Raw genomic sequence first — 15,220 nt, 5'->3', positions numbered from 1 at the left:
CAGCACTTCCCCGCCCTGCACGTATGCAGGCTGCATGGGATGCATGGGCTAAAAGTGACGCAAAGCTTTTGGGTGCCTGCACAAATGTGTGAGATGGATGCATCGCCCCACATCCCCACTGCCTGCCTTGCTGCCAAGCTTCTTGGTGATCACAGAGCCAACAGAACGGAATAGGTTGAAAAGGACCGCCATGATCATCCAGTTCCAACCCCCTGCTATGTGCAGGTCACCAACCAGCAGCCCAGGCTGCCCAGAGCCACATCCAGCCTGGCCTTGAATGTCTGCAGGGATGGGGGATCCACAGCCTCCTTGCAACAGTACAAGACATGGAGCTGCTGGAGGGGGTCCAGAGGAGCCGCAGAGATGAGCAGGGGCTGCAGCACCTCCACCACGAAGACAGGCTGAGGGAGCTGGGCTTGTTCAGCATGGAGAAAAGAAGGCTGCGGGGTGACCTCAGTGCAGCCTGCAGGGCCTGAAGGGAGCCTGCAGGCAGGAGGGGAGTCAGCTCTGTGCAAGGGGAGATGGCAGCAGGACGAGGGGAAACGGTTTGAATGGAGGGAGGGCAGCTGGAGGTTGGATGTCAGGGGAAGTTGTGTGCTGTGAGAGCGGGGAGGGGCTGAACAGCTGCCAGAGAGGCTGTGATGCCCCGTCCATCCCTGGAGGTGTTGGAGGCCAGGTTGGATGGGGCCCTGGGCAGCCTGGGCTGCTGTTGAATGTGGAGGTTGGTGGCACTGCGTGCGGCAGGGGGTTGGAGCTCCGCGATCCTCGAGGTCCCTCCAGCCCTGGCCGTTCTGTCATGCTGTGATTTTGTAACATGTTCCAATGCGTCACCACCCTGTGTGTGAAAAAACACCTCCTCACATCCAACCTAAACCCGCCCTGTCTCACTTTAAAACCACTCCTCCTCGTCCCGAGGGGCTCCTGACAGAACAGCGCCATAGGAGCCGAGGGAACCGCGGTGCTCACGGGACCGCAGAGCTCCATTGTTCCATTGGCCCCGATGTCTGACAGCCCCGCGCCCCCCCGCCCCTCCCTGACGCAGCTCCGGACGGTTCGGCCGCCGCACGCAGCTTTGGTGCGGTGTGACCAAGGGGAGGAGGCGCTGCCGACGGCCGCCCCGCCGTGCGAAGCAGCCCAGAAGCAAAGCGTTCCCGCTCCCCTCCTCGCGCCCCGGCCCGCTCCCCTCAGCCCATCGCCGCGTGACGTCACCGCAGCGGCGTCGCCGTGACGTCGCCCCCCGCCGCCAGGGGCCGCCCCGCCGGCCCTTTCCCTCCGTCCCCCCGCCCCTCTGACGTCACTTCCTGTCCCGCGGGCGCGGGTCCCGCTCCGTTCCCCCTCCCCCTCCCCCTCCCCCTCCCTTCCTTTTTACCTGGGCGGCGGCGCGCGCCCCCCGCTCCAGCCCGGGCCCGGCCGCGAGGCCTCTCAGCGCCCCACCTCCGCCATGGCGCCCGCCCGCCCGCCGCCGCGCTCCCATTGGGCCGCCGCGATCACGTGGGTGCGCCGCAGGGGGCGCTGGGAGATGGAGTCCACGGCGGCGCCATCGCGCACGCGCAGTTCCACCCCGTTCTAATTAAACCCACTTCCGACCTTTCCGCCCCAAAATCCAGCGCCCACCCCCACGCCTGACTTCAGCCCGGAACCATCGGGTAAAGAAACGAGAGCACACAGAACTTCGGTTTGATTTCTTTTTTTTTTTGTTGTTGTTTTCTCCTTTTTTTTTTTTTTTTTTTTTTTTTTTTTGTTTTGCATTTTTTTGAAGGCTGCTCATAGAGGTAGCACAGAAAGATCGCTTTTGGCCTCTGAACATCGAGAAATTCTTTTCCCAGCTGCTCCCCCAGCCTGGAACCTCCACGTTCATCGCACGGCTCCACAGAGGGGTTTTCTGTTTGCTTTCTTTTTGTTGTTTGTTTTGTTTTGTTGTTTTTAAACAGTTTCTTAAAAACAAAGTGAGGATGACTTTGTATTCAAAGACTACCAAGGTGTATATTTGATATCCACATGCAAAAAAAAATAATATATATATGCATAAATCAAGAACTCGGCGTCCTACCTTTAAATAAAGGAAACGTACAAAGTCGGCTATGTTTGTGCAAAATATTAATTTGCTAAAATATTTTACATAATCAGTACATGTAAATGTAGAAATCGATTTAAAAAGGAAAAAAGAAACAAAAAAAAACTCCAGCAACAACCAACAAAGCGAGGAGCTGGTTGGTAGAATTCGTCACATTTTCAGCGAGTTGTAGTGGGGTTTCCCTGCAGCAACAGAGATGGGGATCCTCTGCCATCGGCGTGGTGGAGGCACCCCTTCACACCCCGCAACGTCGGGTCGGTGGGCACCGATGGGGGAATGGAGGTCGTAAGGCAAAGGCTGAGCAAATGAACGGGTAGAAAACGATGTAAACTAAGAAGCCGGCCTCCAAAAGAGCCGCTCGGATGGGAGGGGAGGGATGGACGCTCTGTACAAGAGGCTCTTTGAGAAGAGGGCTGTGCAGAAGCTGAGGGCAGAGAGCCTCCAGGACCCCACACCATTTTGGCTTTTTTTTGCTTTTTTTTTTTTTTTTTTTGTACAACAGCTTTTATAATACATTGTAAATCGTTCGGAATGCAAACCACAACCGCACGCTGCTCCCGAGGGAATAATAATTAAAAAAAAAAAAAAAAAAAAACAACAAAACCAAAAACAACAAAACAACAAGTCTGACATTGTGCAATTTGCTGCCCCCCAGTTTAAGCGGCAGCAGTCCCTGCAATTTGCTGTGTTTCAACAGTGGGCCGTTAAGAAACACATCTAGAAAAGAGGAAAAGAAGGCAATGGTTGGCAGACATCCAGCATCTCGTTTTTTTTTTTTTTGTTTGTTTGTTTTTTTTTTTTTTTTTTAAACAACGTGGATGACAACTTCACGATTAAAAATGTTTGTTTTTTTTTTTTTTTTTTCCTTTTTCTTTTCTTTCTTTCTCTTAAATAAATACATTGCATCTGATGCTTGCACTGACTTGATCTGACACATCTCTGTGACGCTGCTCGAGCCCCACCAGCACCCAGCTGCGGCGTTGGGTTCTCACTGTGTCTCAAATCCTGCCACTCGGTACCCGGCCTGGTTTGTCAGCACGCTGCCATTCTGCCCCTGGGGGGGCTGAACGCTGTAGTTTGCTCCCATCCACGCTGCTGATGACTGTGTCTGACTGTTGGGGGAGAAACAGCGCGTTAAGGAATGAAGGGATGACACTGCAGGGGATGGAAGGGACATCTGGAGATCCTCCCCACACAGAGCAGTTTCTCTCTGTTGGTTGTGGGGTATCAAGGCAGGCAGACCCCAGAAGGCCTGTGCGACTATTGCTTAAAAGCTGATAAATAAGTGCTGTGTGTCCCTTGCTTCCCTTTGCGTTTAGTTGTGAGTCAAGCCTTTGAAAGGGTGGATAACAGCAGGACAAGGGGTTTGAAGGTGAGGGAGGGGAGATTTAGGCTGGACGTCGGGGGGAAGTTCTTTGGTTTGAAGTTGAAGGAGGAGAGATTTAGGCTGGATGTCAGGGGGAAGTTCTTTGCACACTTTGAGAGTGGTGAGATGCTGGAACAGCTGCCCTGTGGTGCCCCGTCCATCCCTGGAGGTGTTCGAGGCCAGATTGGATGGGCAGCCTGCTCTAGTATTAAATGTGGAGCTTGGCAGCCCTGCCTGCTGGAGGGGAATGGGAGCTTCGTGATCCCCGAGGTCCCTTCCAACCCAAACTGTGCTGTGATGATTCTATGACCTGAGACAGCTGTTACCAGCGTTGAGTGACAACAGCAGAACAGTTCCACACTGGCAGCACAATGAGCAGAATCCACATTTAGAAGTCGATGTGCTAAAGCTCAACGTCGTTTGGAAAATAATTGGAATAAGAAATAAGAATTCATCCGCTGCTGCCCCAACAAAGGCACACGAGGAGAGCTCTCCTATGCACTCCTCAGCATTCGCACAGCACAGGCATTGCTACACCTAACAACTTCACACGGCCTCAGAACATCATCTCCCTTATAGGAAAATCCCTGGGATGTGACTTCAAGCTTGGGAAAGCACGGAGCATGTACTCACTTGAAGCCCTGCTGGTTCCACGCCTGCCCGTACATCCCATAGGCGGGGACCTGCCACCCGTTGGGCACGTACTGCCCCAGCTGCGCGTTGCCATACCACTGCCCCCACTGCCCGTAAGCCTGAGGGTATCCAATTTGATTCTGCAAGGACAAAACGTGTTAGGCACTGCCTGAGAACACGGCTCAGCTGCTCGCAGCGCCTCGGATTGGAAGCTTACAAGTGAAACGACACTGAAATGGAAACACAGATATCTAGCAGGATGCTCTTCAGAGAGCACAAGTGTTTCATTACTGAAGACCCCCAGTGTTTTGCATGGGTTCTTTGCTTTCTCAGAACCCAGAACTTTCTCACTGAGGCCCAGGAAAGAGGAACAGCAGCAGCGTTTCCTTCCGTGGCACAGAGAAATGCCATGTGCAGGACAGCCTCCAGCAAATCTGCTTCAAAATTTTACCTCATCATTTTTTCCTTAATAAGATCTCAAAGGATCTGTAATCGCTTTATGGAAACACCCAGCGATGAAATAAAGAGCAGCCCCACGTCAAACCACCACGTGCCACAACAGCCACTCAGCAGGTTTCTATGCAGGACTAATGTCACACAGCCATTTTGGACAGAGTGGAGGAGCACTTCTGACCTGCTGCACCGGGCTGACCATGTCAGGCGTCTCCTTCCCCCAGTAGCACTTCACCACGTGGCCCTCGATAGTCGTCCCATTGACAGACACGATGGCGTGCGCGGCGCTCTCGTGAGAATTAAACCTGTTGGGATGGAAATGGTGCCAATGGGAACCATACCAGAAGCATTACAAGCAGGCTGAGAAGCCTGCTGTTAGAACCCTCTGGTTAGGCACACAGCCACTCGTTTTCATTACATTCTTCCACCTGCTGTGCGAGTGCACGACAGCCTACCGTACAAAGGAGTAGCCTTTATCTGGGAAGACTCGGATTTCCATTATCTGCCCGAATGGAGAGAAGGTCTGGCGCATTAACTGCTCTGCAACAAGAAGCAGCACAACGCCAACATGAGGTCACACAGTTATCCGGAATCATTCCGTGTGACAACGTGCTCTGGGGACACGATACCTGTCAGGCCTGAAGTGACGCCTCCACAGTACACGGTGCAGTTGCTGGGGCTGGACTGATTGACCACGTCATCGTAAGACAGTTGTTTGGTGTTTGCTTAAAAGAGATTTGCAAGAGGTTTTTTTTTTTTTTTTTCAGTTGATCATGGAGCAGTTCTGATCCCATCCTAAGAGTGAGGAACCGTGCTGACAGAGCTGGTGACAAACGCTGTGAGCGCAGTCAGCATTTTCACTTGGGTTTGTCTGGCTGCCCACAGCCACCCGCTCCTGTTTAGGATGGGCTGCTAATGACAGGGACACTGCTGTGGAATGAAGTTCACGTGTCAAGCTTATCAAGACACGCTTCATTTCCAATCTCTCTCATGGAAATGCTTTAATACAGCCCCTCTGGCTTTGAATCACAAAAGGAAGCCATAGTCCAAGAGAGCGAAGTTAAAACAACCCCACATTCATCCCAGCAGTCCTGACAGGGAGCAGCTTTCCAGAGCATGCAGAGCCAGCAGGAAGCCCTGGGTGGCAGTGGAAATACAGCTGTTCTAGCTCAGGAAGTTGATCTGTTCACGGTTTTGAATCGAGAACCTTTGCTTTTGAGCACTCACTTTCCCCTCTCCCACAGCTGCCAATTGCCTGGAGCTCACAATTCTCTCCTCCTCCCTGTGTGTGTGGTATAAGGTTTGCTTTTGCACATGCAAACACTCACATTCGTATGTACTCTTTGGAGCTGGAGGTTTTCTTGTTGCCCAGTTTGTTCTGATTTGCCTTCCACCGAGCCACTGGCCGCCCATCTGTTGAATAGCATTCTCTGCATCCTGTCCACAAGAGAGAGAAAAAACACTCACTCACTCCACGCAGACACTGCTGGCTCACCGTGGAAGCCTGAGCATCACCAATGTCCCTAACCAAGAAGGAACGCCTGAGTAGCACAACTCTCCATCCAGGCTCACTGCTGGTTTTCTTCCCCACCTCTCACACCCACGAGAATCAGCGGGTTACAAAGCCATCCCCACCCTCAGCACGAGGGGAAACTGAGGATGTTTCGTTCCTGGGGAAGCCAGGAGCAGATGAGGACCAAAATTACTCCTTTTCTGCAGCTCGTACTGAAGATTCCCCCCCCTCCCCATTTCCAGACCGGGCACAGCTTACCCATTTATTGAAGAAGGAGACGAAGCCATAGCCTTTGGATTTGCCCGTTGCCATGTCCTTAACCACCCGTGCATCTCTAGAAAGCAGAAACAAGAGCCAGCTCAGCACCTCACAAAGCCGGCCCGACTAAACTCGAGTCACACTTACAGCTCATTTTCACCTTCCACCTTTACTAAAGTCAACTGTTTCTTGCACCAGCAACACAGTCAAAGCAAACGGCTTGGTTTCTATACAGAACTTTACTACTGCTTTGCCAGGTGGTAGCAAAATTAATCTTAATTTCGTAAACATGCAAATCAATAGCTTCTCTAACAAAGGTAGGTACTTTACGACAGTTGTTTCCGCTTCGAAAGGCTTTTACATACTGTTAAAGCACAAAGCATGGTCAAAGCAGCTATTCCAAAGGATCACTTAAGCCACTAACATGAGCTGAACGGCTCTCTTTAACCATGCAATTGTTACACTCAGCTCCTTTGCCAACACATTCTACCTACTCATTCAAAATATTAAATAGAAAAAATGAAAAAAGAGAGGAATTAAAAGGCATACGTCGCCTGTTAACTGAATTCTTTAATTTTCTCTGGTCAATTCGTGACCCCCTTTTGGGACTGTGGGCAGCTGTAAATTTTGAGAGATTGACATTTTCAGAAATTATTGAAGAAAACACCGAAACATTTACGTTTTAAACTAGACATTACAAATAATTCAAAGCGCGTTTGTACAACAGCAATCATACAGGACTGATTGGAAACTACAAGATATTGTAAAAAATAATAACAAAAAAAAAGAAGGAAAAAGAAAAAAAAAAAAAAGAAAATATTTATAAAAGTAAATAAGAAAACTACAACGTTTGTCCACTGTGAACTGTAGCTTGTAGTTAGCCATGGCAATTCTGTCCATTCTTCAGAGACACTCTGCAAAATAACCAGAGCCCTATTATTTGAGATTGAGTTAAGAAGAAACCCAGCTACAAGAGCTAAACCCCCACTCACGGAAAGCCACTCGACAGCACTTCTCAGGCAATTTGTGTCCAGCTTAGCCAGGGGCTGCGATGCTCTCCAGGCCACCCCTCCTCCCCCCCCACACGGAACAAGCATTAAAGAACAGAAAGCAAAACAGAAAACCGGTCAGCAAGTCATGCAATGGAACTTAGGTCTGCATAACATGAGAGGGTTCAGAGAAACCAGTGTAACATGGGCACAACACGGAGCATTCCGACTGGCCGGAGGAGTCGCAATGAAGAGGGGGTTGTTGCACCACTTCATTAAGCCTCACAGTAACTGCAACTGCTGCATCTCGAGCTGTGGTGCACGTAAGCCTACAGCACTGACCCGAGGAAAATTGCCTCTTCCAAGGCCAGCAGCGTTCTTTCTTTTCTGTTTGCAACACCTCCCCCCTCCCTTTTGTTTCGTTTCTCCTTCCTGGTCTGAATTTGGGTAGGACAAATTGCCTGAGAAGAGCCACGCTGGTACTCTTAGCTGGTTTGCTCTCAACAGCCTAAAGAGGGAGGGGGGGAAGAACTCATCTCTACTTACCCTCAACTGAAAACTTTGAAAATAAGACTTGAGAACAAGTGAAAACATGCGTACAGTAAGCAGAAAAGGAAACCACAATGAATGTGTGCTTTTACAGTGATTAAAAAGTTCAGATGCAATGAATTACCAACATTTCTTTATGGGCTAATCATGCAGTAGTTCAACCTTGGTTTCATATATATTTATACACATAAAAAAAAGAGCTCAGTTTAACACCAATGTTAAAAAAAATCATAACAGATCGGGAAATATTCCATTAGCACATTTCCAGAAAGGAAGTCACTGATGAGGAACAGATTAGGTCAAATAGCTTCAATCGACTGCTGACGAGATGGCAGCAGTGGGTTTTTTTTGGGTTCAGTTCCACCAACAGAAAACCAAGGCCCCTTCTGCTCTCCCTGACCCCTCCATGTTGGGAACAGGACTTTCAGGGTGTCGTAACAGGGACGATTTCTTTTTGGCCTGTCCATTTAAGGCAGGGCGAGTCACCAAGCTTCCAGCCTGCTCTACAGCTGCGTGCTGAGCACCACAAAAGCAGCAGCTCGTTGCCTTCTCCCCACCCCAGCTGGGAAAGGGTCCTGATGCTGTGCCCTAAAGGGCTTCGCTTTCGGGGGCTGTGTTTGCTGGAGAAGCCTACTGGAAGGCACCTGAGGAGCCCAGAGCTGAAGCAGCTTGGGGAAATTCCTTCGTAGCTCCACCATGTTCACACCAACGCAGCTGCCTGCTGCTCCCTGCCTTTCCTACCCTTTCCAGCAGCAAAGTGCCAGTGCAAACCCATTTTAGAGTCCCTGGGCCCTTCCATCCACACTGCATTTGGCCATGAGGATAAAATGACTCTGCTTAGGAGCCTGACCCTCTGAGTTTCCTAGGGGATACGAGTCGAGATTTAGAGTTCTCTGAAGCGAGTGACATTCAGATCACATGGTTTTTCTTAATTGTATCAAAGAGGAAATCAAGCTGGCATTAACAAGAGTAACACACTGGACTCTGAGGGAAAAACAAAAAAACAAACTTACTTCAATTAAAGGCTGCACTACACAACACTCCAAAGCACTCTACGTTCTCTTACATCACCATCAAGAAACTTCAATGTCCAGTACAGACAACACTACAAGGAAAATTAATGGTTTACATTTGGAGGATGGAAAGAACGAACTGCTCCTTACTCTGCTACACCCTGAGTCCAACAGACTGGCAGGCAGAGCTGCAGCCACCCCTTGGTACCACGTTCTCCTGTCACACTACTGCTCTGCACAGCCCATGAGTGTGACTCCAAAGCTGCCCCGTGCTTTTGGCCAAACACCTGGAGGCCAAACACTGGGTGCCACGAGGCTGCAAAGGGTTCATTTTTTGTGGGGGGGGGGGGGATTTTAACTGCCACAAATGGCTGCTGCTGGTGAAAACCCAAGGCCTCGTGAGGTGTGAGCATGCAAACGGGCTCACTCACAAACCATACAGCGTGATGCTGACGTGACTGCGGAGAGGGCAACTGAAACGTGTAACCCCACATTCAGGAATCATTTTTTTCCAGTGCTGCTTTGCTAAACAATGTGAGCAGTATGAAACCGAAGCATGTCGTATGCGACCTTTCTAGGAAAGCAGAAGAAGCTTCTAGAAAGAAATCTCTTTTCACAGCCCTGCTTAATGCTCAACCATTCAGAGTCCGGGCGCTGTATGAACAGATGAATTTGTTCTCCTGCACTGGGTCAACTTTTGGTTTTTACTTACTGAAATAAGAGGCTGCCTCCATTTAGGAGAGAGAACTTTTAGTTCATTTATCCTATCCAATTACTTACGATATTCTTCCAAACGGAGCAAAAGCTGCTTTTATATCTTCAGTTGTAATTTCGGGACTGAGGTCTCCAACAAAGACATGGAAGTGGTCTTTAGGGGAAGAAGAAAAAAGGATATCAGGTTTCTAACGCAGGACATTGTGTGGAACCTCGCTAAGATGCCCGACTGAACACCACAGGATGTGCAGAACAAATCAAAACAACACCTTGCATCGCAACGCTTTGCTGTTGAAGAATTTGAGTTCTCAAAAGCCAACAGTTTTGGTTGCTCAGCCGTTACACCACGTGAATTCAGCGCGTGTGAATCCGTGTGGAACTGAGACCGAAGGCCTTCGGGTGGTCAGTGGACACCCCTGAGATTTCATTCTATGTTTAAGAAGATACAGTTACCTCGTGGAGCTGCGTGCTGACAGCAGTACTACCTGACGACAAAGATCACATCTGTTCTGAAGTTCATTAACACAAATCATCCAGTGGTATCTCAGGATTATCACAAAACATCACTGTGTGATGCATAGGGTTCATGTTTCAAAGCTACCCGTGCAAACGAAGGGATCACTGTGTGCCCGAGGGACACTTACTGCTCGTGTCTTTCTTCTGGCTGCTGGGAGTCGTTGCCCAGTTCACTTTGACCTCCTGCAAACACCAGTTGGCCATCAGTTAGATCAAGCACGTCACAGCTGAGCACAGACACCACCAGCACTTCATTCTGACGCTACGGGGAAGCCAGGCATGCAGGCTGGGTGAAAGCTTCTATTTAAGACACGTTTCTCGGGCGTTTCGCTTGGCTGGGTGGGGTTTTTCTTGCAGGGAGTGGGGAGTTCACTGAGGTGCCTAACATCTGCAGTGCATCCACTTCAAGTGCCATCACCCCACACCAGCTGAGGCAGCCCGTGCTCTCCAGCTCCAACTCACCCTGTAGACATGACAGCTTACCTTACCCATTATCTTCCGGCCATTCATGGCAGCCAGTGCCGAAGCCGCGTGGCGATGCTCATAGAACTCCACAAAACAATAGGGATCATTTCCAGCTGTCTGATAGAAAAGAGAAAGATTTGTGACCACCAGCCCTTCAGGCTGCCTCCTCGTTATCACTCTCAGTGCCTTAGCCATGAAATCTGAGCAGCTCCAAATGAACAGGCTCTGTCACTGCAGGCCAGCACCACACACAGCATGCTAACAGCGCTCCACGAGCGTTCAGCCCCGCTTTAAAAAGGTAAAAGTTGGCCCAAAAGAATCTACCATACAAGGTCTGTATGTCATTAAGCTGTCCTATCCCTTTCAAAATGCCCACTCATCCTTCAATATATCAGGTATGAGTCAGAAAACGTCACAACGTTTGTGATGGTGAACTCCCACCCCAGCACATGCCCAGAACTCGGTCACGTCGTACTGCCAGAAGGATCCTAAAAAGCACAAGGGCCCAAAGCCATTCGCTACAAGGAGAGGGGAAATAATAATGAACTGAAGTCTCTTACATCCATGATCATTTTGCAGTTTTTGCATGGTCCAATCTGGCTGAACAGCTGGAGGATCAGAGCTTCTGTCACATCTCTGGACAGGTTCCCCACGTATCTGTAAGGTGAAAGGAAAGGTTAGAAGTGCAGATGTTCCCACAGGAGGGGGATGCAGAGAAAAGTGATTTTAAGGGCATGTCAATAAACCAGCAACCCTCTCCATGCACGGATTGCAAGAGCCACAACTAGCAGGAGCTCTTGCTCTCTCCCTTTTTAAACATTAGCATGGTGTGGATAATAAATAAGCCGAGGCACCAGGCAGCAACACGCTCTCATGTGATTTTTCTAGGGCTGAGCTTACAGCAGTTTCCTTGTAAGCACAGGTCTGTGCCACGACCTTTGCACTAAGGCTGCATTTTCACCTCGATAAGCAGCTGCTGCACGAAGCATTCCCTGCCTGCAGGTTGGCTCGAGCTGGAAAGCAAAGGATTTGGCCAACAGATCTCTTGGGAGCACCACGAATTTCTGCACGGCCGCAGTCCTCTCAAAATGCAGGAACACGCACGTATGCAGAGATAAATATGTACACATACGTGTAATTAGGAGCTGTGTAACCACACGCCAGGGATCCCACACGCCTCTGCTGCCCGTCTGTGTGGCAGCACGTCTGAAGAGCTTTCTCCAACCCACAAGCTGCCAAACCACCATAAAAGCACAGCAACACCACCGAGTGGGCCCGGATTTAGGGGAAAAGCACAGAGCTGCACCCCCTCCGAGCAACACAGCAGGCTGTTTTCCCCCATGAACTCAGCGGCAAGCTTAAGCCACGCTCTCTGTGCTGTCCTTAAGCGGTTTAAACACACTCAAGCTTCGATAAGCATCTGCAAGTTTCTTTGCAGCTCTGCTCTCCCAGCATGGACCTTGGACTGCGCCGCTGCTTAAGAAATTAGTGCCAGGCAATGGCACTGGGGCCGGCCCCACCAGCAGCAGGATCTCTCCTGCACAAGTCTTCCCACATCTTTCCCCTCTCTGTTTTCTGCTATTTGGATTCTCAGGTGCTTCTTTGCAGGTCACACACAAGGCAAATCAAGCAGACAACTCCATCCACCCAGGGCAGGTTGATCAATCTGCGTCTTCTTATGAAGTGCTCCCAAACCGGCGGCTGTTTGCACTCCCTCATCTTTTTATAAACACAAAACAAGTCCAAAGCGCACGTATTCGAGAAGCAAACGGGGAAACTACAAACAAGAGCTCTTTGTAAAGTTCAAAAACGCGGAGCTGTAACCACCCCTCGCATTCATCACTGCTGGAGGGGGGCTTTCCAAGATGGTAAACGGCCACGGGAAAAGTGGTGTTTATCCAGGAAAACATTTCCGTGGCCAACATGGCTCCTAACGTCCTCCTGGATACCCAAGCACTGACATCTGCCCTGCTAGAAACGGGTTACGTGGACGTCACACCGCCAGGACCTCATTTCCACCAGCACCTCCTATAGAAACGCTCGTGCATCACATCATTAACACACATCTCAGAGCCACGCTGGCACGCAGCTGCATTTCAGCCTTCCAAGAAACCCATCTGAACCTCACACTGCGTAACTGAGCTCATGACAGTCCCTCTGCGTGAGTCCAGAACGTCAGGATTCGGAGAAAGGCAGCTCCTGGCATGTTGCTCAACAGCCAGCTCAGCAGAAACGCTGCCGTGCTTGTGCAACACGTGCTGCAGGACGGAGAATTCATTCCCTAGAGCATGAGCTGCATTCTGCTGAGACCACTTGGCTGCAGACAACAATTTCACTAAGGGGAAGGGGGAAAACATTCTGCTAAATAAACACACCGGCATGCCAACAGGTCTGACCCATGTTTGTGGATGCTAAGAATAGTTTAAGGACAACAGGATCATACATGTGCCCAAAACAGAGTAGCTGGCACAAGTCACGTAAGAACCTTGTTTTCCTCAAGTCACCCAGGGGCAAATTCTCCTCCTGCTTTGCAAGATCCCTTTTCCCTCACTCAATGATTATAGAATGGCTTGGGTTGGAATGGATCTCGAGGATCACCAAGATCCAACCCCCTGCAGCAGCCAGGGCCACCAACCTCCAGATCTGCTACTAGACCAGGCTGCCCAGGGCTCCATCCAACCTGGCCTTGAACACCTCCAGGAATGGAGCATCCACAGCCTCTCTGGGCAGCCGTTCCAGCACCTCACTGCTCTCACTGTGAAGAAATTCCCCCCTATATCCTGACAGTGTACATTCTTGGGCCGACAAAGATCATGACAGCAGAATATACAGGTGGAAGTGAATCCCAGGACTTCACCAAGATCCAGACACGGGAATCAATGCAGGACGTGCCTGCCAGGTTAAGGAGGGAGCTGCACAGCTCAGCTCAGCACCTCATCCCTGTGTGTTGCACCAAAGCCCAAACACCTCCTGACAGTGATGGGTGTCAGCTGCGTGAGTGGGGCCAGAAAGCTTCCTGTAATTAGAGGAGCTCTGCGAGTTTAGCCAGGCAAGGAGCTGCCCTACAGCCACCGTTAGCTGCTCCCTTGGCTGTGAGAATCACAAAATCACCAGGGCTGGAAGGGACCTCAAGGATCATGAAGCTCCAACCCCCTGCCGCACGCAGGGCCACCAACCTCCACATTCAACAGCAGCCCAGGCTGCCCAGGGCCCCATCCAACCTGGCCTCCAACACCTCCAGGAATGGATGGGGCATCACAGCTTCTCTGGCAGCTGTTCAGCCCCTCCCCGCTCTCACAGCACACAACTTCCCCTGACATCCAGCCTCCAGCTGCCCTCCCTCCATTCAAACCGTTTCCCCTCATCCTGCTGCCATCTCCCCTTGCACAGAGCTGATTCCCCTCCTGCCTGCAGGCTCCCTTCAGGCCCTGCAGGCTGCACTGAGGTCACCCCGCCGCCTTCTTTTCTCCATGCTGAACAAGCCCAGCTCTCTCAGCCTATCTTCATAGGGGAGGTGCTGCAGCCCCTGCTCATCTCTGCGGCTCCTCTGCACCCCCTCCAGCAGCTCCCTGTCATTTTTGTACTGGGGGCTCCAGACCTGGACGCAGTGCTGCAGATGGGGCCTCACAAGAGCAGAGTAGAGAGAGACGATCACATCCCTGTCCCTGCTGGTCACCCCTTATGCTGAAGTGATCCTTATGGAGCTGAGCAGCTTTAAGTCCCACAGCTCTGCGAGCTGACAGCGGCAAAACAACACAGGGCCCATGGGCGCACGGGGGTTGGATGCTCTCAGAGATGTACGGGGGAGCAAAGCACGGGAAAAGACAAATCTGCAGCGGGAAAGGGGCTGGGAGACGTGGGCTAAAAAGGCCTCAGGGGGCGGCTGGGGAGGGATGAATACTGAGGGGGGAACAGCGCGGGCAAACAAGGCCCCTCAGGGCCGGCCCCGCAGCCTGCAGCAGGCCCAGGCCGCTCCCTTCGCTCTGAGGCGGCCCCGGGTCCCGCGGAGCTCGGATCGCCAGGCCGCGGCCGCGCTGAGGAGAGCCCGGGGCCGCCCCTCCCCACGGGGCCGTGAACAATAGGCGGTCTCGCCCCCTCCACACTCACAGGGTCTTGGGCATTTCATCCTCCATGGTTGTTGTGGTGGCGTCGCCGCCTGCCGCCGACCCACCGCCCGACCCGGCTCTTCGCACCGAGCCGGCCCCGAGGCCCCGTCACCGCGTGGGCAACGCGACCGCCGCCGGCCCCGCCGCGCCCTGAGCGCCGGACAATAACCCCGGTGGTCCTCGCAAGATGGCGGCGGGCGGGCGAAGGGGCCCGGCCGGCACTGCGCATGCGCCCGGAGGAGGAGCCAATAGCGCTCGCCCCCTCAGGCGCCGGCCCGCAGCGCAGGCGCAGTAGCGCTACGCTAAGCGCACATGCACACTGGGGTGTATGTGGGAAGGGGGAAGTGTGGGCTATGTGTACGCATGCGCGTTGCGGGGGTAGGGATGGAGAATTGGCGGCGTGTCAGCGCGCTGTGCTTTGTGAGCTCCTTCTGGCCGTGGCAGCTTCCTCCCTCGGGCAGAAGCGATAAAAGAAGAGAGAGAAGTACAGTCAGTCAATAAAATAATTTAGAATCAAAAGTTTAAGTTGGAAAAGAAAAAAAGTACCTGCGCCGCCCGGGAATCGAACCCG

The 15,220-nt window shown here is 51.6% G+C and overlaps 1 protein-coding gene across 1 annotated transcript; it reads right to left on the bottom strand.

Annotated features, from left to right (window-relative positions):
* Positions 1–3,062: 3,062 nt before the first annotated feature.
* On the bottom strand, positions 3,063–14,676 carry TIA1 (TIA1 cytotoxic granule associated RNA binding protein; the record flags this gene model as incomplete). The annotated part of the gene is made up of 12 exons (XM_079547481.1): positions 3,063–3,186; positions 4,074–4,213; positions 4,708–4,831; positions 4,982–5,066; positions 5,156–5,251; positions 5,855–5,963; positions 6,298–6,373; positions 9,629–9,716; positions 10,207–10,261; positions 10,562–10,660; positions 11,104–11,200; positions 14,651–14,676. 12 exons carry the CDS (start codon positions 14,674–14,676, stop codon positions 3,063–3,065), a joined length of 1,119 nt encoding a protein of 372 aa, XP_079403607.1.
* Positions 14,677–15,220: the final 544 nt, after the last annotated feature.

This window comes from Tetrao urogallus (assembly GCF_951394365.1).
Source record: "Tetrao urogallus genome assembly, chromosome: 27".
NCBI classification, from domain to species: Eukaryota; Metazoa; Chordata; class Aves; order Galliformes; family Phasianidae; genus Tetrao; species Tetrao urogallus.
Note: the sequence above shows the minus strand (reverse complement) of the source record. Positions and strands in the feature narration are given on the sequence as shown.